General features: G+C 64.4%; 2 protein-coding genes across 2 annotated transcripts; both read left to right on the top strand.

Moving 5' to 3' along the window:
- The first annotated feature begins 63 nt into the window (after positions 1-63).
- On the top strand, positions 64-2,290 carry SIGMAR1 (sigma non-opioid intracellular receptor 1). The gene is made up of 4 exons (XM_082783736.1): positions 64-212; positions 484-684; positions 815-907; positions 1,137-2,290. The coding sequence occupies exons 1-4, from the start codon at positions 65-67 to the stop codon at positions 1,361-1,363; spliced, it is 669 nt and encodes a 222-aa protein (XP_082639862.1). The 5' UTR covers position 64; the 3' UTR covers positions 1,364-2,290.
- Positions 2,291-6,213: 3,923 nt separating this feature from the next.
- ARID3C (AT-rich interaction domain 3C) lies at positions 6,214-19,645 on the top strand. The gene is made up of 8 exons (XM_082782620.1): positions 6,214-6,301; positions 6,812-7,162; positions 14,890-14,962; positions 17,497-17,680; positions 17,825-18,069; positions 18,322-18,582; positions 18,721-18,810; positions 19,312-19,645. The coding sequence occupies exons 1-8, from the start codon at positions 6,263-6,265 to the stop codon at positions 19,452-19,454; spliced, it is 1,386 nt and encodes a 461-aa protein (XP_082638746.1). The 5' UTR covers positions 6,214-6,262; the 3' UTR covers positions 19,455-19,645.
- The last annotated feature ends 1,292 nt before the right edge of the window (positions 19,646-20,937 follow it).

The raw sequence follows: 20,937 nt of genomic DNA, 5'->3' as shown, positions 1-20,937 counted from the left end.
GCAGGCGGGCGGGGGGCGGCGGAGCCTCGACGGGGCGGTCCCGGGGCGGAGCGGGGCCGCAGCCATGGGGGTGTCGGGGTCGTGGGCTCTGCGGGTCGGGCTGGCTTTGGGGGCTTTGGCCTTGCTGCTGCAGGGTCTGCGGGGCTGGCTGGCCTGCAAGAGGTACGAGTTCCAGCCCGCCGAGATCGCCCAGCTCGCCCGGCACCACGCGGGTAGGTTTGGGGGGGGCGGCAGGGGCTGGGTCCGTCGGGGATGGGGAGGGGGTGGTGGTGGTGGTATCGGTGGGGCAGGGTCGCTGGGGTCCCGCTGGCTGCCCTGTAGGTGGTGTGAGGATGGGTGCTGTGCCAAACAGCAGGGATGGGGGAGGGCTGGCACAGGGAGACCCCCCCCCCCCCCCACCGAGGGATGCGCTGGGATCCCACGGCTGGCTATGGGGTCGTAAGGGATTAGATGGGATCTAACCCATCTAGTCTGCTGCCGCAGGGCTGGACCATGAGCTGGCGTTCTCCAAGATCATCGTGGAGCTGCGGAAGAAGCACCCGGGCCACATCCTGCCCGACGAGGACCTGCAGTGGGTGTTCGTGAACGCGGGCGGCTGGATGGGCTCCATGTGCCTGCTGCATGCCTCCCTCACCGAGTACGTGCTGCTCTTCGGGACGGCCGTCGACACCGGGGGACACTCGGGTAGGTGGGGAAAGAAGGGTTTCTCCGAGGTCTGTGAGCCCTGCTCCTGCTGGCACCATCCTTCCCCCGGGGCTGGCATCCCTCCCGTCCTCATCAGGGATGCTCAGAGCCGGTGCTGTGCCCTCCGCAGGTCGGTACTGGGCGGATATCTCCGACACCGTCATCTCGGGCACCTTCCGGCAGTGGAAGGAGGGGACCACCAGGAGTGAGATCTACTATCCCGGTAAGCACACGGAGGGGGCCGTCACAGAGCTGCATCCATCCAGCTGGCACAGGCAGGAGCTCGGGATGAGGCACCCCAGGTCCCCAACACCTTCCTGGGTGCCAGTAGCCCTGGTGCAAAAGAATGGGGAGGGGCAGGGGTGTGTGGAGCAGGGCCTGGCCCCACACAGCTCCTCGTAGACGTGGGACGGCCGCCGGGAGCAATGCCACCCTCCTGTGTGTTTTGGCAGGGGACACCATCGTGCACCAGGCGGGAGAGGCCACGTCGGTGCAGTGGAGCGCGGGCACCTGGATGGTGGAGTACGGCCGGGGCTTCATCCCCTCCACGCTCGCCTTCGCCCTGGCTGACACCCTCTTCAGCACTCAGGACTTCCTCACCCTCTTCTACACCCTGCGCGTCTACGCCAAGGGCCTGCTCCTGGAAGCCAGCGCCTTCATCAGCACCTTAGGGTGCTGAGCCCGGCCGGCTGGGCTTCCCCGCCAGCCTTCCTCCCCCCTTCTCCTCCTCCTCCTCCTCCTCCTTCTTCCTCCTCTCCAGGCCGCAGGTCCCAAAACCTGGGGATGAGGATGCTGGTGCGAGCCGGGCTGCCCTGTGCCCCTCGGGGCAGGGTGCACGGGGAAAGCCGGCCCCAAACAGCCTCGGCAGAGGTCGGACGGGAGGTTGCTGGTGTCCTGGCTGGGCTGGCGAGCTGCCGTGGCTGCAGTCAGCACAGAGCACGGCGTCCAGCTGGCAGCTCCTGCCCTGGCTCTCATCCCCATGGACATGGGTTGGCAGCACGCAGTGTCCCCATGGCACCAGGGGGCTCTGCGCCGGGACCCCCAGGCAGCCAGGGGATACCCGGCCTCTGCGCTGGAGGTCTGTCCTGGGCTGGCCCCTAGCCCCAGTGTGTCGTCTTCCCCGGGGATATGGGGGCTGGAGGAGGGTCCCTTTCCCACCCACCCCCCGCTGTCCCCCCAGGGGGGACAGCCACCGTCTGTCGCCTTAACCGAGCGTGGCCTCCAGGCTGTGCACGTACCTAGTGTCTGCGGGTGCCCGAACCCCCAAATCAGCTCAGGATGGGACTTTGCCCCTCAAAATGCTTCCCCTGCCCGAGGCCCATCGGGTTCCCTGGCCGAGCTGGGGTACGGACCCTGCTCGCAGCCCCGTGCCTGACGCCGGACCCGCGCGGGCTCGCTGCTCGGTGGAGGGCTTTCACCTCCGTGCTGTTGCCAAAATCACGTGCGTGTGTGCGTGTGTGAGTGTGTCCTGGCCACCGGGCCTGTAGCATGTTCCTCCTCCCACTCCCCATACTGCCCTCGTCCTGCCGACCAGCAGCCCCACACGCGGGCTACGTCTTAATTTGCTACCCAAAAAGAGATGTCAGTAATAAACGTCTTCATCCCACCTGCCCGGGAAGTCTCTGGAGCATGCCATGGGGTATGGGGCAGTGTCTGGATGCCTGTAGGGACAGCTGGGTGTCCCCAGAGGGGCACAGCGGGACAGGGGTGAGTGTGTGGGGAGCAGGATAACGTGCATGGGTGTGAGACGGGCACAGCAGGTACTCGGTGGGTGCACAGGTGTGCGTGGGTTGGGCGTGCACAGGTGTGGGTGTACGGATAGGTAAATGCAGGGGGGTATGGCCAGGATGTGTGTGCACACACTGGGATATATGGAGAGCAATTGTGCACCAATCCATACGGTAAGAACAAGCGTGTGCACACACCTTGGGCACGTTTGCACAAATCTGTGCGTGTGCACATAGGAGAGCGCTGTGCGTGCCTCTGTAGGGTGCACGCATGCACAGCCCAAGAGCATAGGTGTGTGTCTGTGTGTGCACAGGGGTGTGTTGAGGTGTGTGTGCGTGCACAGGGGTGTGTTTGTGTGCGTGCCAGGGTTCCTGCGGGCCTGTCGGGGAGCATGAGTGATCCTGCGCCGGCCCGCGCGGGAAGGCGCTAACTCAGCAGCTCGTATCAATACCGCTCCACTTACAGCGAAGGCCGCGTAATGAAAATCCGATGGGCACGCTGGTGGGAGTAAATAAGTATGCCATTAAAATGAGAAAATCAAAGCTCTGGACAGGTCTTTTCTCTTGCCCATTGATTTCTTTTATTACGGAAATATTGCTGCTAAATAACATTAGTGTGAACAATCTCAGCAGTGTTTTCCGTAGCGCCCGTGTCAATAACTCCATCGCGGGCGGGGGTTCCCTCCTCAGCTCGGGGGGTCTGGGGCTGCTCTGGGGGTGCCCTCGTCCCTCCTTTATGTGCCTGGCAGAAGAAGTGGGCAGCTCGGGGGGCTTGGGCAAGTGGCACGGATATGGGGCTGGGCTGGGAGCCAGCAGCTCTGCTGCAGCAGGAGGGGTTGTCCCCATCCCAGTGCGGAGTGGGGACAGTGCCAGGAGTGCCAGGGCACCAAAAGCAGCCCCTTTCCTTCAGGGCAGCCTGTCACCGAGCAGCTGGATGTCCCCAGTGACCATCAGGAGAGAGGTGGGTGCTGGCCATGCTGTGTCCCACAGGCTCCTGCTGGGTCTGCTTCCTTGTCCCCATGTGTCCTCATCAGGACCTGTCTGTGCCAGCCTGACCCAGCTCCCCGCAGCCTGCCCCGATTTGGTTCACATGGGGAAACTGAGGCACAGTGTGGGATGGGCGTTCACCCATTGACACCCAGCTGCAGCACAGATTCTCTCTGGGTGGCCAGAGATGGACAAGGAAACTCGGCCACACAGGTCCAGCTCCAGCTGGAGCAGCATCTCCCCGGAGCCACGGCCAGGACAAATGCACTTCGCTGCCCACCCAACACCGTCCCCCCGCAGCCCGCTCTATCTTGCTGTCCCTCCGCACGCAGCAGGTATTGATCAGCCCGCAGGATCTATCTCCCGATTCCTCCTGCGGTATCTCTCTGCTCCGAGTATCTCTCAATCTGCTCTGCTGTCTGCCATGCCCGTCTATACCTACAGTATCTATCCGCGCCGCCTCCACCGCGCCCGTCGATACCCGTTTGTCTGGAGGATTTCTCTTTCTCTCCACCTAGGAGCATCACCGGGCCCCGGCAGCACAACGAGGCCGAGCAGGAGGGTTTTGGGGACACGGCCCTGCAGGGACAACTGGGTCAGGTCCCCGTGGTGGCCTCACCTGGGGTGAGGGGGATGCTGCACCCCACAAATTATCCCTGGCTCCTTATGCAGAGGGGATGGGTGCAACCCACCACCCTTGGGTGCAGCCCTGATCCACGGGGACCTGCAGAGTGAGCCCTGGGGGGCTGCTGGCCCTGTGGTCCCATTATCTCCCCCAAACAGGAGACTGGGGCGTAGCTCCCAGAGGCAGCTCGTGCAGGAGCCTCGGCCCATAAACTGATGCCTGGGGGGGCTGGCAAGTGCTGGGAGGTCGCTGCCACGGCAGGAGAGGATGGGTTGGGGCGAGCTCCAGCTGTCCAGCCCCGGCACGGGATGGCCGACAGCTGCTTTATCTCCTGTGCAAAGATAAACAGCGCCCGGGGGCCCTGCGGGGTCGGGTGCTGCCCTGCTCCTGCAGGAAGGGGCTGGTTTCCAGCAGAGCCACCACGGCACCGTGCTGTGCGAGCCCCAGGGGTGCACAGAGCTGGGTGGGCACCCAAAGCGGTGGCTTTTCCCTGCAAAGGGAAGCAGGGAGGGGGACGGAGGCTTGGAGCAGCCTGCGGAGCCCGAGAGCAAAATGTGGCTGCCTCCCGGGTGGCTTGCGTGGTGGGCAGGTGGCTCCGGAGGGGACAGAGCTCCTCTCACCCTGTGCCACCAACATCCAGCTCAGTGGGAAGCTTGAAGCTTTCCCTGGCTGCAGGGGGACAAAAGTCTCTGTTCCCTGTGTCCGGGTGCTGGGGACCCGTGCAAGCCGTGCTGCTGCTCCAGACAAAAAATCCCCAGGAAGGGCAGTCAGCTCCTCCACCTCCTGCCAGAACTGCCTCCAAAGAGGAGCTGGGCAGGAAAATCCTGGCAGGCAGGCAGGCAGCCTGGGGGAGCGTGGGGATGCCCCCAGCAGGGCTGAGCCCCCTGCTCTGTCACAGCCCTGACCCACCCAGGACATCGCAGTGCTGTGGAGATTTGCTCGATGCCCCCCCGTGCCTCAGTTTACCCACCAGCACGAGGGCCTCAGGACCAGGATCAGCCCCCGGCTGGATGCTGCACATACAGGTGCACGTGTGTGTGTAAGGGGGGGGCAGGTTTGTGCCAAAAATACTGTTCCTGCAGGGCTGGGGGATGCACGCAGCCCCCCTCATTGGGACCCCTCCGTGATCCTGGCCCCAGCCCGCGGGCAGGGCTTGCACAGAGGCCAGGGCTCCCTGCTTGCTGCTTGCTTCACCCTCCCCTTTGTACCCACCCAGGGACAAGCACTGCGGGTGCACACACCCCCTCTGATCCACACACGCGTGCACACACCTGCCTGTGCACACAGTGCACCCGCACCCAGCCCCGTCTGCACACACCTACAGGTAAGCACACAAAACGCACACGCCCAGCCCCGGCAGGCGCACGTAAACCCTTATTTCTGACCCCAGCAGTGTGCAAACGTGCACACACCCACACGCCTGGCCCCTCCAGCCGTGCACAGAGCTGCATGTGTGCGTGTGTGTGTGTGTGCAAGTGAATGCACGACGTGTGCACGGACTGTGCTCCCCAGGATAAACGTGTGCTGTAAACACAACGTGTGTGCATGCACACGTGCAGTGCACACCCATTGCATGCACACACACCCCCGCTGCATGCACTCAAACCCCCATTGCAATACATTTACACACCCGTTGCATGCACACACACCCCCGTTGCATGCACACACACCCATGCAAGGTGCTCGCCTCCCTCGCTGTGCACAAGCACACGTGTGCTCACACCCTGCGTGCACCCACGGAGCACACAACCTCCCCACAAGCAGCACACATGTGCGTGCAAGCGCAGTCCCCCTGCACACGCAGCCACACGCCTGCAACTTGCACCCCGTGCTCCCAGCGCCCACCCAGGCGTGCAGGCACCCCCACGCGTGCACACCCACTCGTGCACACACAGCTCCCACCCCCCCCTAACCCTCCAGACCCCGGGGCCCTCCCCGGATGCCTCCCTTCGCCGTGCGCTAGCAAATGGGAGCGGGGAGGGGGTGTTGCTGCCCGCCTGCCACTTGTTGCAAAGGAAAAAAAAAAAAAAAAAAAAAAAAAAAAAAAAAAGGAAGAAAGAGAGAAAGAAAGAAAAGAAGGGGAAGAAAAAAAAAAAAAAAATCCCTCCCACCTTCTCTCATCTGCTGCGGAATAAAAGAAATATCGGCGGGCGCGGCGCCATGTGAGCGGCGGGCCGGGGCCGGGCGGAGCAGCGGCCGTGCCCCCGGGACGGCGGGGGGAGCCCTGGGAGCCGGCGGCATGGTGGGGACCCCCAGCCTGGTGGCCAAAGCCGCCCCGGTGAGGGCCACCCCGCGACGGGACGGACCGCAGGGGCCCCGGGAGCAAGGGGGTCCCGCTGGGGACGGGATGGGGTCGCTGGGATTTGGGGGATCCCGGTGGGGAAAGGGGGTCCCCCCCTCGCTCTCCAGCGGTAGGACGCGGTGCCCCCTGGGGGGGGGGAAAGGGGGGAAAAGGGGGGGCTGGGGGTGGGATTATGGGGGTCCTGGGAAGACGCGGTCGCGGGTGGGAGCGGGGCGGGGGTCCCCGCACGGAGCCGTCTCGGGAGGGACCCCCAAAAGGGGGGTGGGGGGGTGCGGGGAGGGGTCCCGGTGGCTTCGCCCCCTCCCCAAACCGCGCAGCGCCGGCTCCTTCAACTTTTGGTGCACGGCCCCCGGGGTGGCTGGTGGGGGGGGGGTGGGGGGAGAGAGAGAGAGGGAGGGTGGGGGTGCTTCCTCCCTTCCCTCCTCCTCCTCCTCTTTCCTCCTCCTCCTCCTCCTCGTCCTCTGAGGCCGTGCCCTGTGCCCGCAGCCGGCCGCCCCACCGCGGGGGTCCGGGCCGCCGGGGGGGCTGCGGCTGGCGGCGGTGATGGAGAGCCTGCAGCGGCAGCAGGCGGCCCGCCTGGCCCGCAGCCCCGACGGCCCGGCCCGACGACCCCCGGCCGAGCCCGCTCCGGCCCCCGGCCCCGCTCCGCCGCCCCCCGCCGCCCCCCGCCGCCGCCCGGCCCCCGGCCCCGCTCCGCCGCCCCCCGCCACCGGGCAGAAGGAGGAGGAGGAGGAGGAGAAAGAGGAGGAGGAGGAAGAGGAGGAGGAGGAAGGGGAGCCCCGGGACCCGCCGCCCGCCCCGCATCACGAGTGGACCTACGAGGAGCAGTTCAAGCAGGTAAGCAGCGCCCGGCGCCACGACCCCCCAAACTGGCGTCCCCGCTGCCCCCTACCCCCATCCCCATCCTGCCCCGAGGGGACATCCCCCACACCCCCCTCGTTCCCTCAGACATCATCTCTGTGCCGCCCGAAACGGGACACCCCCCCCAAATCCCCTTCCACTGCCCCCAAACTGCATACCAGGCAGCCCGTGCGCCCCAGCACCCCCATCCCACCCCAAATTCTCTGCACCGCCCCTGTCCTTCATCCCACCCCAACAGGCATCCTCTTGTGCTCTCCATCTCCCCCCACCCTAAACCCTGTCGCACCCTGTCCCTGTCCCCCACCTGCCCCCCGTCCCCTCTGCCTGCCCCCAGGTCCCTGCGCTCGCCTCCGGCCCCATGGGGCTGGGAGGATGCCCTGGGGCACAACGGGGTGCCCAGCATCCAGGCACCTCCCCATGCCCACCCTGACTCATGGCAAGCTCTGTCCCCTGGGGTAAAACAGGGTGTCCCCTGTCCCTACAGGCTTTGAAAGGTCCCCAGGCAGAGATGGAGGGGGCAGCGGGGGCAGGTGGAGCAGCACCCCCAGGGACAGCCTTGGTTTCGAGACAGGATTCGGCTTTCCCCTCGTGTTTTGCTGCCAAGGGGATGTGACAAGGGTCCTGGTGCACGGTCACCCCAGGAGCTGAGCTCCCCTGTTTCTGTGAGGGCTGGGATGTGTTGTGGCTGCTGGATGCGTTCTCCGATTCGTCTTATTTGGGCTTCTGATAATTCTTATGTGGGCTGGCACCTTGACCCCATCCTTTTGCTCTCAGTGGGCGCAGGGGAGACCCTCGTGGCACAGACATCTCAGGGATCACTGGGCCTGTGGGGCTCGGATATAGGGCAGAGAAAAGGCCTCTGTATTTAATACCATGCCCCCTCGCATGGACACCTCCCTGCTGGGTTGTGCAAGCCCTGGTGTGCACGCCGCGGGTGCAGGGGTGCGAGCACAGGTCGCACAGCACCGCTCAGGTTTGCGCTCCCGGTGTGCTCCTTGGGGTTGTGGTGAGACGGAGCGGTGATGCTCACAGCAGGGAGGGTGCAGCGAAGGGACGGAGCGGGCAGAGATGTCCCCGTGTGTCTGCTGCAGGGCTTTTTAGGCTGGCACTGCTCAGGGGACAGCAGGACGTCCTCACATCCACCCGATGCTGCGGGGCGCGCAGGGACGGGGACACTTCCCGCGGTGCTCACCCCCAGCAGGAGGGGACGGGGACCAGACTTTCTGCCCAGACATCGCACGGCACAGCGAGGTCCCCAATTCCCCGGGACCTCAGCACCTCAGAGCCGTGGTGCCGGGGAGCCCGGCCACCTCCGGGGTGGGTGCGCTGCATAGGCTGAGTGTATCTGGGGGGGAAGTGTAACGTTACAGCCCGCTGCGCAGAAAAAGGCTGACTGTCCGGTTCCCAGGGTCAGGCAGGAGGTGGGACGCGGCTCCTCCCTCGCTCCCGGGGCCGGGGAGGCTTTGCAGAGAGAAGGCATCCCAGGCATTTCTTCTCCTTTGGTCCCACACCCTGCCCCTGGTCAGGGCAGGAGCGAAGCCGGCTGCTGCCGGGAGCAAATCGCGGTGTAAATGCGAGGGGACGGATCGAAGGGGGCTTCGGGGTGGGGGGATAAATCCTGACCAGGCTCCTGGGGTGAAGCTGGCTGCTTGCATGCTTCCTCCCTGTGCCCTGTGCGTGGATTTCCCAGCTGGGGGCTTGTCCCAGCCAGCCAGGGGACAGGGGACATGTCCCTGGTGCCCCCAGGTGCATAGGGACCAAGGGACTGATTGCTGCTGGATGGTTTATATGGGATGGGAGAATGGAAAGGAGATTTTCGTGGTGCTGCCCCATAAGGGTGGCAGTTTGGGGCAGGCTGCGGTGCCGGCTTGCCCCAGGGGCTGCGGGGTGGCTGTCACTTCTGTCCCACCCCTGTCACCTTCTTGGTGGGGGGGTACATGTCCCCTGTCCCTCCCCAGGCTGCGGGGCTGTGTCTGGCCCAGCCTGGAGAACAGGTTGGGAAGGGACAGACGAGGGGGTGGTGGAGGTTAAAAGGCAAACTGCAGGTCGCCCGGGGGAAATACGTGGGGACATTCCCTGGGGGATGAATTTGGGGGGCCAGCAGGACCTCTGCTCTGATCTGCGTGCGTTTTGGGGCACACGTTTGCCTTGGAGGTGGCTGGCAAGAGCCCGGCGTCGCTCGCCCTCTCCTTGCTCTCTCCTTGTTGCTTTCTCCATCGGGTTTGTCCCCACGGATGCAGCTCGCGGCGGATCCCCGTGGGGAGGAAGGAGGTGGTCGCCCTGCCCCATTCCTCCTCCTCCTCCTCCCGGCGCATCTTCCACCCAGGTGCAGCAACAACAACCGCAGGGCTCCCGGGGCTGAATTAGAGGGTCTCTGGTTACACTGCAGCGGGACGGGCGCCGTGTTTGTTCCTGGCCGCGGCTGCCGGCAGATTTCTCGACCACAGAGCTGCGGGCAGGGCTCATCCCGGGGTCGGGACCACCTGCGGCGAGGGGGCTGCGGGGGGAGCGGGGCTGAAGCTCTGAGGGTCAGGGCGGTAATCCCCGCTGAGCAGCAGCCCAGAGTGAGCAGCGGGGCTCCCGGGGTGCCCGCGGGGGTGTTATGGGTGTGGATGTGAGTGTGTGGATATATAAATGTCCCTGCGGGTGTGTGCTTGTGAGCCCGTGTGTTTGTGGACCCACACGAGCACCCACGTGTGCACAGACCCCTGCGAGACCCCATGTGTGTGCGTGTATGGAGCCATATGGACCCACGGGTGTTTTGGGTGGTTTGGGGCTGGCCCCCTCGACACTTCTTTCCCCATCCTTATGTGCCCAGGGGGTGCCAGCCCCATCCCCGCTGCGGTCTGGAGGGGCCGGGAGCCTCAGCAGCCACCGCAGCCCCAGCCCCCCGACCGCAGCTCCCTGGGGCTCTGTGCTGGGGCTCCGAGGAGGAGGTGTAAAAACTAATCAAGGGTGTGAGGAGACAGGCGCTGCGTGCAGGAGGGGAGCGACAGCAGCCCCGGCTGGTGTGGGAGCTGGGGACGAGCTCATGGAGAGATGGGGACAGCAGTGTCCCCCCCCCAGCAGCACCAAGTGTGGGGAGAGGAGGGGAGCTGGGGCTGGCAGGACCCCGTGCATCCCCTCTGGGGGTCCCCACCCCACAGCTGCCCCCAGCTCTGTCCCCAGCTGCCACCCTGTAATCGGATGTCAGCGATGGGTTTGGGGGTGTGTGTCCCTTCTCCAGCTCCTGCCCCCGGTAATCCACTAATTGGGTTAATGATGGAAGCAGAGCCCCTGTGCCTGCAGCGGGGTGGGCAGGGTGAGGCAGGGAGCGGGGATTCAGCCATGGGGAGGTGGGAGCTGGCCCCACTGGGACACCCACGGGGGTGTGCAGCTGCGTGGGGGTGAACCCCACGAGCCCCCCCTTCACCCCGGGGCCGGGGGCTGCCGTCCCAAGGCCGGCGCCACGAGCAAACAGTCCCTCACCTTGCCCCAAGCCGGGTTAATGTTTGCAGCAGGCAGCTCCCCAGGCAGGGACCGGCGGCGGCAGGGAGGGGGTTTTAATGGCCTGCCGGATCCGCCGTGCTATCAGCGCTGATTAAACCTGCTGCTCTATAAAGCCCCGTTAAATATTAAGCACGGAGAATGGTTTTGGGGAGGGGGCGCTGGGAACGGGCTGGGGACATCCGGCATGGGGGTGTCTGGCTGTGCCAAAGGGGTTAATGCTGAGGATGGGGACACCGGGGGGAGTGTGGCCCCTGTGGGGGCTGTGGGATCGGGGCAGAGCCCCCCCCCGTCAGCCAGCAGCATTTGCAAATGCAGCCGGCACCCGGGCAGAGCCGTCCCGTAACCATTAACTTATTAACGGCGCAAGGTCAGGGGTGGCTGGTGCCCGGCGGGGAGTGAGCTACAGGATGGGGGGGACCCCAGGAGGGGGGTCCCAGAGCCCCCAGCTCCTGTGCTCGCTCTTGGGGTGCATTCAGGCCGGGTGGTGGCAGGGCTGTGGGTAAATGGAGGCACTGGTGGCTCCCCAGTCCCACTGGGACACGGGGGGCACTCGGTGTGCGTGCACCTGGCCGTGCACCAGGGACACCCAGCTGGGAGGTGCAGTGATGCTCCAAAGGGGTGTGAGGTCCCCAAAAGAGCCCGAGGTCTCCAGAGGACCCCGTTGGTGCTCGGCCACCTGCAGCGTGCTGGGGGCCGGGGGGGGATGTGGGGAATTGCATCTCCTGGGCTCCCTGCGTGAGCAGCAGCCGGATGGAAAAATTAGCAGGGCGGCTAATCAATGCGGTGCATATTAAGTGGCTCGGGGTTGGGGGGGACGCGAGGCAGGGGGGAGCCGAGCAGGGTTCGGGATCGATGCAGCCCGTATTAAGTGGATTAAATCCTGGTTGCTGATCTGAGCCCTGGCTGCCGGCGGGAGGTGGCAGCCGAGCGGGGGCTGCGGGGGTCCCCGCTGCGATCGCTTCCCTTGGAAGTGCTCCTCGGGGCAGCCTGGAGGGGCTTTGCACCCCTTCCTTTTGGGATCAGCTGGGCCATGGGGGGCTGGAGACCCCAGCTCCACCCCTGCAAGCCCCCCAGAGCCAGGAGAAGCGCCTCCGGGGTTAGCAAGTGTGCTAACGATGTCATTTAATTGTGGCGAGGCGGCGGGGGAGGTATGAGGTCTATTCACATCCCGTTAATAAACCGTGTTCGACCCGCTGCCCTTTAACCTGCCCGGCCAGCCCCGTTATCCCCATCCCTTAAGGAATCAAGACGTCACCATGGCGATGGGATGCTGGCAGTGAGCAGGATGCCTGGGCATGGCCAGAGCTGCACCCGTGTTGGTTTGGGGCCGAGGACACCCCAAGTGGCTGCACCGGGCTGGCGCTGGGGATGCCGTGGTTTTTTGGGGGGCCAAGCCCCGCAGACGGGGTCCCCGAGGTCCGCAGAGCAGAGCAGAGCTGCGCACCGGCGGGGTATCGATCCCCGGGCTTGACAGTTTAATACTTGTGTTTATAGAGGAATATAGTTACATCGATGGCGTTAAATGAGTTACTAATTATATCAATACAAACACGATTAAAAGGGTCCTTGCTCATAGGTCACCGCAAGCAGGAGCCGCTGCTCGTGTTGCACAACTGCCCCCTGCTCGAGGTGCACGGTGCGGGCGTGCAGGGGGTGACCCTGGGATGGGGTGGCCCTCTAGGGGTCCACGTCCCCCCCCCCGGGGTCTGTGTCCCCACCTGAGGTGTGCACCCATGCAGGGCTGTGCGTGCTCATTTGGGGTTATGCATGCTAATAGGGAGTAGGTGTACCCGTGAAAGGGTAAGCGTGCCCATCTGGGGCTGTGCATGCCCATTTGGGGCTGTGTGTGTCCATTTGGGGCTGTGCGTGCCCATTTGGGATTGTACATTCCTGTATGAGGCCAGGCACATCCATACAACATTGCGTGTGCCCACATGGGGATGTGTGCTTGTAAGCTTTTTGCAAATGGGTTCGGGGCCGCGCACGCTCGTGCAGGTTGCGTGTGCACCGACGCAGGGTTGTGCACACTCGTGTGTGCCTTGGCCAGCCTGAGCGTGCTCCTGCAGGGATGTGCAGGGTGCCTTCCCCCCGGGGTGGCTGAATGTGCTCGCGTGGGGTTGTGCTCACCCTTGTGCGGGGTTGTGCACGCCTGTGGGAAAGGAATTCGCAGGTGGCTCCGCGCAGCTTCACATGTCCCTGAATTAGAGATAATGGGGAAACGAGCGGTAGAAGCAAAAACTTAGAGCGAGGCTGAGATAAAGTAAATTGGCTGCAGTGTTCGGGATGAGCTTTGGGCAGTGGCCAATTGCTGGCTGGCTCGAGGCGCGTGTCTGGGGGTCTCTAACCCACTGTGTGACAGATCCGGGCACGTGGGACTACAGGGAAAGTAGATGTAGTAGTGAGAAAGGGCAATAGACGTTCAAGAGCCATCAGGAGTCCATGTCTTGCATCCCTTCACAAGCCCATAAAGGGCTGTGCATGCTCGTGCAGGACTGTGTATGCCTGCGTGGGGCTGTGTGTCCCCGTCTGTGGTAGCGTGCACCTGTATGGGATTGTGCGTGGCCCTCTGGGGTTGTGCTCTGCTGCTCCAGTGGCTGGTCCCCAAAGGAGGCTGGGGGGGCACTGCAGTGCCCACCTGCAAGAGGAGGAGGAGGGTGAGTGGCAGGTGATGAAGATGGCACCTTTCTTGGGGCTGGGGGTGTCTGGGGGGACCCTCTTTGCCTGCAGGCCACTCCCATGCCACCCCTGAGCACCCACAGTGCCTGGATCCTATACCCTGCTTTGCCTGGGACCCAGCTCACCCACCAGCAGCAGAAATCCCCCAAACCCACCTCCTCTCCGGCCTGAGCATCCCCAAATCTCACGGGACACCCAGCGCATCCCCACGCGCCCGAGGGCCGTGCCAGCACATCCCCTGCTCCTCACTCATTTCTCGTCTCCTCTTAAAAGCCAACCTTTGCTCCCTGCTTGATGTAATGTGTTTTTGTGTCTCGCTGCCCCGCAGATAAAAGGTTAGAGGTTAATATATGGTGGAGAAGAGGTCCCAGCGCTTGGAGGTCACACCTGTTTGGGGGCTGCGGGCGCACGGTGGTGGGGAGCACGCCTGGGCTTTGTGGGAGCAGAAATACAGTGGGGGTCTTGCTGGACACCCCCACTGGGAGACCCCTGGGAGGGTCTTGGCTTGATGTCCCGCAGCAGGAGGGATGGTAGGGGCTGGGCTGGTGGCCAGGCAGGGAAACGTGGGCTCCCAGGGCGCTGCTCCCAGCGTGAGCTTCAGCTGGGGATGGGGAGGAGGGTGACAGGGACAGGGAGCTCGTGGGGAGGAAGGGACAGCAGCAGAGCACCACGGAGCACTCGAAAACGGTGCTGAGGGCTGTGCAGAAGTGTCTGCCCGGCGATGAGAACAGAGAGCAGAGTCACATCCCACATCCCCACATCCTCACATCCCCATCTTCTCACGTCCCCATGTCCTCACGTCCCTGTGTCCTCTTGTCCCCATGTCCCCGTGTCCTCTTGTCCTCATGTCCTCACATCCCCATCCCCACGTCCCTGTGTCCCCGCACCCCCACATCCTCACATCTCCCTTTATCTGCCCGTGAATTATGTGCCCTGTGGAGGGGGGGCCTCCCCTCCTATTGGTTTTTAACGGCCTTTCCCAGCACAATTGTTTTTTAAACGACTCTATTTTGTGCCTGACTTTGTTTTCCAGCTTGCATTTCTTTGTATATGTTTTGGAAATCCATTCTGGACTGCTGAGTTTTGTTTCTTTTCAATGGCTTTAAATTCTTGCCGGGCTCGCTGGGAGGAATCGGTGTCTATAGCGCCTTCGATTGGTGCTAATTTTTCCTTCATGTGCTCTGACTTTTACTGCTGGGCCATCGATCTGGCGGTCTCCAATTTGTCATGGTCACCGAGGCGCTGTGCTGGAATCAGCCGAGCCCCGGCTGCGAGCGCGGCGCGGCCGCATCCTGCCCTGCCACGGGGCTCCGCGCCTCCAGGAAAGGGAAACTGAGGCACGGAGGCAGCCAGGGTGCAGGGCAGGTGGGGAGCCCACGGCAGATCCGAGCCCGGGGATGTGTCGGGGAATCATTTTGGGGAGAGCTGGGGGGATTAAAGGGGTGATGCCAGGTGCCAGCAGGGTCCCTGTCCCCGGCACTGTCCCCTGCCATCCCCCTGCCTACGTGCCGGCGGTGCTGACACCTTTCCTTCCCCAGCTCTACGAACTGGACGAGGACCCGAAACGCAAGGAGTTCCTGGATGACCTCTTCAGCTTCATGCAGAAGAGAGGTAAAGGTGGGTGGCTCGGGTGGGTGCCGCCCAGCCGCCGGTTTGGGGCTCGTCTCTGCGAGCTGCACCCCACCAGGCTGGCCGAGCTGGCCACTGGCACGCACGTGGGGCTCAGCTCTGCCTCCATGCCCCGCATCTCCTGCACCCTGCACCCCACATCCCTCAAATCCACGCTTACACACACCCTCCTAGCAGGGTGCTGCCAGCCGGAGGGGCTGGGACCCCGAATTTGGGCTGGTGGTGGTGCCCCGTGCTGATGCCCACCAGCAGTGCCCACCGGAGAGGCGCGGTAGGGCTGCAGCAGAGCCCTTTGGCGAAGTCCGTTAGCAAAACCCATTAATTACGCCCATTAGCCATGCCCAGCAGTGTCACCCATCAGGGATGCCCGCTTGCAGTGCCTTACAGCGATGCCTGGTGGCGATGCCAATTAACAACGCCCGTTAGCAGCGCCCATGAGCAACCCCCATTAGCGATGCCAATTTTTGGGTGCTCAGAGCCATACCCGAGCGCTGCCAGGGGGCTGCAGGAGCAGCGCGGGGGCCCAGGGGTTAAGAGCCCTCCAGCCCACCCGGCCCCATCGGAAATCTTTGCTATCGGCACGGGGACGAGCCAGCTCCCGGGGACTCGATAAATGCTTTAACCTTCGCCCTCCCCATCCGGGCCCGCAACAATTAAAAGTTGCCGAGCGCGGGCGCGCGGCCGGCTGTATTAATTAGAGCCTTTTGCCGGTGTGTGGATTAATGAACACGCCGCTCGATAGCCAGTAAACCCCAGGCAGAGGTTAATGCCGAGCTAATTAACGGGGGAAGGCTTGCGGAGGGGGGCTGGAGCTGGCTGTGTGTGGGGCGAGGGCGGCTGGGAAGGGGCGGTCGGCCCCGAGCCTGCTTTTGGGAGTGTCAGTGAGGGTGGGTGCCCACCCACGGGGCAGCAGCACCCGGCTTTTGGGGGGCTGAGACCCCACAAATTTGTGCCATGTGGGGCTGCCGTGGCCATGGGGCTCCCAGCAGAGCGTGGCTGGAGGTGGACGGGGTCTGGGTGCTGCCCCGTGGGCTGTGGGTGCCCCCCAGCTGTGGGGCAGGTTGGGGGGAGCCGGGGGAGCACTGGCACTGCCCGACCCTCGTCTCCCCCCCTCAGCATCCATCGGGGCCACAAGATTCATGGGCTGCTCAGCGGCTTCATTATCTCTCTCTCCAGAGCTAATTAACTCCCTCACCATTGGGGCCGGGGCTAATTAAGCGAGCTGCCTGGCGGTGCGGGGAGGAAGGAGGGAGCCCGATGCTCCCCAGTCCCGCTCCTGTCCCCTCCCCGGGCCAGGTGACATCTCGGGGTGACCCCGGGGGGGTACAGCGGGTGGAGCTGGGTGCTGCAGCTCCAGGGACGGGCAAGGGGGGCACCCCCAGAGCTGGGTGCTGCCGAGAGCCGCTGTGGGTGCCCCTGTGGCACCCAGGGGCTCACGGGCAGGGGGCTGCGTCCCCAGGGTGGCAGCGGGTGAGGGATGGATGGCGAGCCCTAGGAAGGGGCTGCGCATCCCCCCACGCTTGCACCCTCCCCGTCCCCACGCCGAGCCGAGGGCCCTGCCGATAACGTGGCATCATTAATCAATCCCGGAGCTAATTGCAGCGGCACAATGGCCCCGCCACCTCCACGGGCTTTTGTGCCGCGCACCCCGGCCGCTGCCGGGGCCATCACTCTGCGGGACGCAGACAGGTCCCTTTGTCAGCGGGACGGGCACCGGCCGCCTGCTCCATGCGGCCCCGAGATTAATTGCCAGCAGCTTTCATTAGCCACCACGGCCAGGGAGGGGGGAGAGAAGAAGTCCGGAGGGCATCGATCTGGCTCTGGGACCCACAAACTCGTTCGCAGCTTTGGGGGTGATGGGGAGACCCCCGAATGGGAGCGATGGGGCCGGTGCTGAGCAGGGCTGGTGAGGGACCGCCAGCAGATATCAAGTCGATATCTCTGCTTTCTTCCCAGGAGGAAAAACTCCTCTCCCCCTTTCTGATCTAGCAAACAACGCAGACACACACACACACACACAAAAAAAAAAAAAAAAGTTAAATGAACTCAGTAAAGGAATAAAAAGAGCTCATTTTTCAGGCTTATGCGAAGAAGCCGAGCCAATATCGGGGCCATAAATTAGGGATGCTGGAGGACGGCGGTGAGTGACGGCTTCGTTTGAGGGGCGAAGCGCGGCCGTGACAGCCTCCCCTGGCGAAATGGATGGGTTTCCGATACCACCCGCACCCCGGCAGGGAATAAATACAGGGCGGGGTGGGACAGGAGGGGACGGGACGGGATGCTCATCCCTCCTCTGCCCTGCTGCAGCCCTGCCTGCCTGCCTGAAGCACTGCCCCCAGGCACCGCAGGGCTATTTTTGGGGTGCTGGGGAGGTGGGGAGGGGGCTCTGACAGCTCTGGGGACAGCCAGTGCCTGCGGTGGCCGTGGGGACAAGGTGGGGGCCGTGTCCCCAGAGGGTGAGGGTCCCCGTGGGCTCACCCCTCACCCTTCTCTCTCCCGACTCGCCCGGCCCGAAGGGACGCCCGTGAACCGCATCCCCATCATGGCCAAGCAAGTGCTGGACCTCTACACGCTGTACCGGCTGGTGACGGACAAGGGCGGGCTGGTGGAAGTCATCAACAAGAAGATCTGGCGGGAGATCACCAAGGGCCTCAACCTACCTACCTCCATCACCAGCGCTGCCTTCACCCTCCGCACGCAGTGAGCACCCAGGGTGTCCCCCAAGGGGGGACAGAGCGCTCCCACCGTGCCCGGGTGCTGTCCCCAGCCCGGTCCCTGCTCGTTTTGGGGCTGTCTGGGAGGTGCTCGGTGCTGGCTGTGATCCCGGCTGCCTTCCCCACGCAGATACATGAAGTACCTGTACCCCTACGAATGCGAGAAGCGGGCGCTCAGCTCGCCCGGGGAGCTGCAGGCTGCCATCGACAGCAACCGGCGGGAGGGACGGAGGCAGACGTTCGGCGCCGCGCTCTTCAACTACTCGCCCGCCGGCACCCCGACCCTGCTGGGCTCCCCCAAAATGCCCCTGCCGGCCCTCAGCATCTCCACGCACAGCTGCGGCCAGATGGGCCAAGCGCACGGCGTGAAGAAAGGTGGGTGAGGACCACGGCTGCCCCGCCTTGGGCATCCCCACCGGGGATGCTGCTTCTCCCAGGTGGGAAAAAAAAGAACGATTTTGTTCTTTTGGTCCCCTCTGGGGTGAGAGGGGACGGCTGTGGAGCTGGGCCCAAGCCCCGATGCGGAGCTGGCAGCCCCTTCTCCGTGCCCACCCTGCTCTGTGGTGCGGGGACGGTGAGGTGGGGCGGCGAGGATGGGGTCTGGCTGAGCTCTCCCCGTGTTTGCAGAGGACGGCGCGGTGCCGGGGCGCATCGCCATCCCGGTGGGGCTGGCCGGACACCACCTGGCCGCGGCGCAGGCGGCAGCAGCGGCCTCGCAGGCGGCGGTGCTGGAGCAGCTGCGGGAGAAGCTGGAGACGGGGGAGCCCCCGGAGAAGAAGGTGGCCCTGACGGCGGAGGAGCAGCAGCGGCTGATGCAGCAGGCTCTGCAGCACAACCTCCTGGCCGTGGCCTCGCAGTTCCCCATGAACATCAAGGTCTCCAACCGAGGTAGCGCCCTGCAGCCCCCTACCCTGACACCCTTGTGGGGGGGAACGCGGCTGCCCGGGGAGGACGGGGCCCCGTGGCTCCCTCCGGCAGGTCGCTTCTGTTTCTTCTGGTGCTCATATTGGTCTTTCCTTCCCCCAGATGACAGACAGGAGACCGCATTGAACCTGTCCACCAACGGCATTAGCAGTATCAACATGTCAATAGAAATAAATGGAGTTGTCTACACAGGTAAATAGAAGGGCCGCTTGCCCCGTGTAATTGCGGCCGGGAAATCCAATAACTTATAGCCACTGCCTGGCCAGCAAGTCCTTCCTTCAATCTGATGTCTTTACTATAAAATCCATCGTAATGAAGTGGCAGGGCCCGGGGAGAGGGGGCAGGAAAAGGAGGGGGGCAGCCAGGCCAGCAGCTGTCCCCCAGGAGGGGCTGGCAGCGAATGGCCAAATTGTGGGACAGACGGACAGCAGACGGACAGACTTGGGCTGAGAGGAGCTAAAAGCCCCCCCAGTTAAAGCAGACAGCTTTTCCTCCAGCAGATAAATATTTAACGAGCCAGAAAGGTCAGGGCTCAGCAGCACGCGAGGCCACCAGCCACAGGGTCCCGGGCCACCTCGGCGGGCTGTGTAAGGCAACAAGGGGATGGGTGGCAGCACAGGGAGACACCGAGGGCAATGGGGTTTGAAGCCCCCGGGGGTGCCAGTCCCTAACCCCATTTCTCTCACTCCCCAGGCGTCCTGTTTGCCCGCCGGCCCGCAGCCCCGCCGGCCCCCGGTGGAGGGAGCACCCAGAGCCGGCTGAACCCCACGGCCACCCCGAACCCACCGCCGCCGGCCCCCTCGCACAGCCACACTCCTGCCAGCGCCAAGCCGTAGGGGCGATGCTCCCCGAAGCACACGGGGTCCCTGGAGAGGGGTTGGGGGGGGCTGAACCCCCAGCCGTGGGGCAGGGATGTGCCCAGAGGAGTTTGGGGATATTGGGTGGCTCCTGGTGCTGAGCAGGGCTGTGGCCGTGCAAAGCCACGAGCACCCACGGGGCCCTTTTGTCCCTCACCCCCACATGTGGGGCCCCCTACCCGCATGCACCCCCAAAACACGCCTTCTGTGACCCCCCCCCCCCCCCCCCCAAACAGCTCCTGCTGGCCTGGGCTCCCCTGCACTCTGCAGCCCCTCTGGGCACCTCGATGCACTCACCACATCCCCCGTACACGCCTCGATGCACTCTGCAGCCCCTATACTCACCTCAAAGCACACGCTGTCCCCCCCCCACTGGCACACGTGGCATCCCCTGTACACCCTACACACACCTCATTGCACGCTGTGTTCCCTGTACACGCTGGCAATGCACGCACTGCATCCCCCCCACACACTGCCCCCACCCCACACATCACACCGTGTCCCCTACACACACCCTACACCCCCGTGCACACTCACTGCAATCACTGCAGACCCTTTATTTGCACCCCCCCACCCTTGCCCCCTGCTCTGTGCCACCCCAGGATCACCCCTCGGGTGTGTGTGGGATCACACTGGAGGACAAATACTGGGGAAACTGGTGGGACTGGTGGGGAGGGAGGGGGGACTATTCGGATGGGGATATGGGGGGGCTTACACACTGGGAGGGGTTTGCTGGAGGGCAGGGTGGGGAGGCCCAGCAGTGCCCCCAACCAAAGCCCACCCAGATGCTGGGGTCCCCAAGGGAATTAGAGGGTGGGTGGGCAGTGGGATTGGGGGGGAGGGCGGGGGGCTCCAAACTACCTCGTTGGGGCGGGGGGGTGGGCACCTCCTCCACCCGCCCGCACCCTTGGGTGCCAAAGCAGGCGAGCGCGGGGCGACGCTCACCTCTACCTCAGCGGGGGCCGGGGATCGGTGCCCCCACCCCGCGGCAGCGCGGCTCTGTGTAACTATTAAAGGAACTGAACTGCAGGACCGAGCCGGGGATGAGGGCGACACGGTGCCGTGGGGTGCGGATGTCAGGGTTGTGTGGGTGTGACACAGCTCAGCCCCGGCACACGGCTCCTGCAGCCCGCTGAGGGGATGAGAGTGGGATCGATGCAGCATTAATTGGGGTTTCACGTCCCCTGTCACTGCCGGGCAGCACCGGCCACAGTGCTCATCGAGCGCCAGGGCCCCAGGGGGCCGGCAGGGCGCAGTTGGTCCTGCGTCCCCCCTCGTTACGCAGCTCAGGGGGCGATGTGCGAAGCCACGCTCCCCGGGGGGCTCGGGGACACAGCTGCTGTCACCTGAGTAACCAGCCCGGATCGATGCCCGCTCCCCGCATCCCGCAGGGACTGTAATTGAGCGGGAGGGAGGAGATGGAGGGGTGCTGGGATGGAGCCGGGCTGGCAGGAGGAGCGCT

Source organism: Aythya marila (genome assembly GCF_965140915.1).
Source record: "Aythya marila genome assembly, chromosome: Z".
Lineage (NCBI taxonomy): Eukaryota > Metazoa > Chordata > Aves > Anseriformes > Anatidae > Aythya > Aythya marila.
Note: the sequence above shows the minus strand (reverse complement) of the source record. Positions and strands in the feature narration are given on the sequence as shown.

What these genes read in the sequence shown, in the direction of transcription:
- SIGMAR1 (XM_082783736.1), top strand. Translation starts at nt 65, where the DNA reads ATGGGGGTGTCGGGGTCGTGGGCTCTGCGGGTCGGGCTGGCTTTGGGG. An exon ending in GCTCGCCCGGCACCACGCGG is followed by an intron (nt 213 to 483) that starts GTAGGTTTGGGG and finishes CTGCTGCCGCAG; the next exon opens with GGCTGGACCATGAGCTGGCG. An exon ending in CGACACCGGGGGACACTCGG is followed by an intron (nt 685 to 814) that starts GTAGGTGGGGAA and finishes TGCCCTCCGCAG; the next exon opens with GTCGGTACTGGGCGGATATC.
- ARID3C (XM_082782620.1), top strand. Translation starts at nt 6,263, where the DNA reads ATGGTGGGGACCCCCAGCCTGGTGGCCAAAGCCGCCCCG. An exon ending in AGCGCACGGCGTGAAGAAAG is followed by an intron (nt 18,070 to 18,321) that starts GTGGGTGAGGAC and finishes CCGTGTTTGCAG; the next exon opens with AGGACGGCGCGGTGCCGGGG. An exon ending in CATCAAGGTCTCCAACCGAG is followed by an intron (nt 18,583 to 18,720) that starts GTAGCGCCCTGC and finishes TCCTTCCCCCAG; the next exon opens with ATGACAGACAGGAGACCGCA.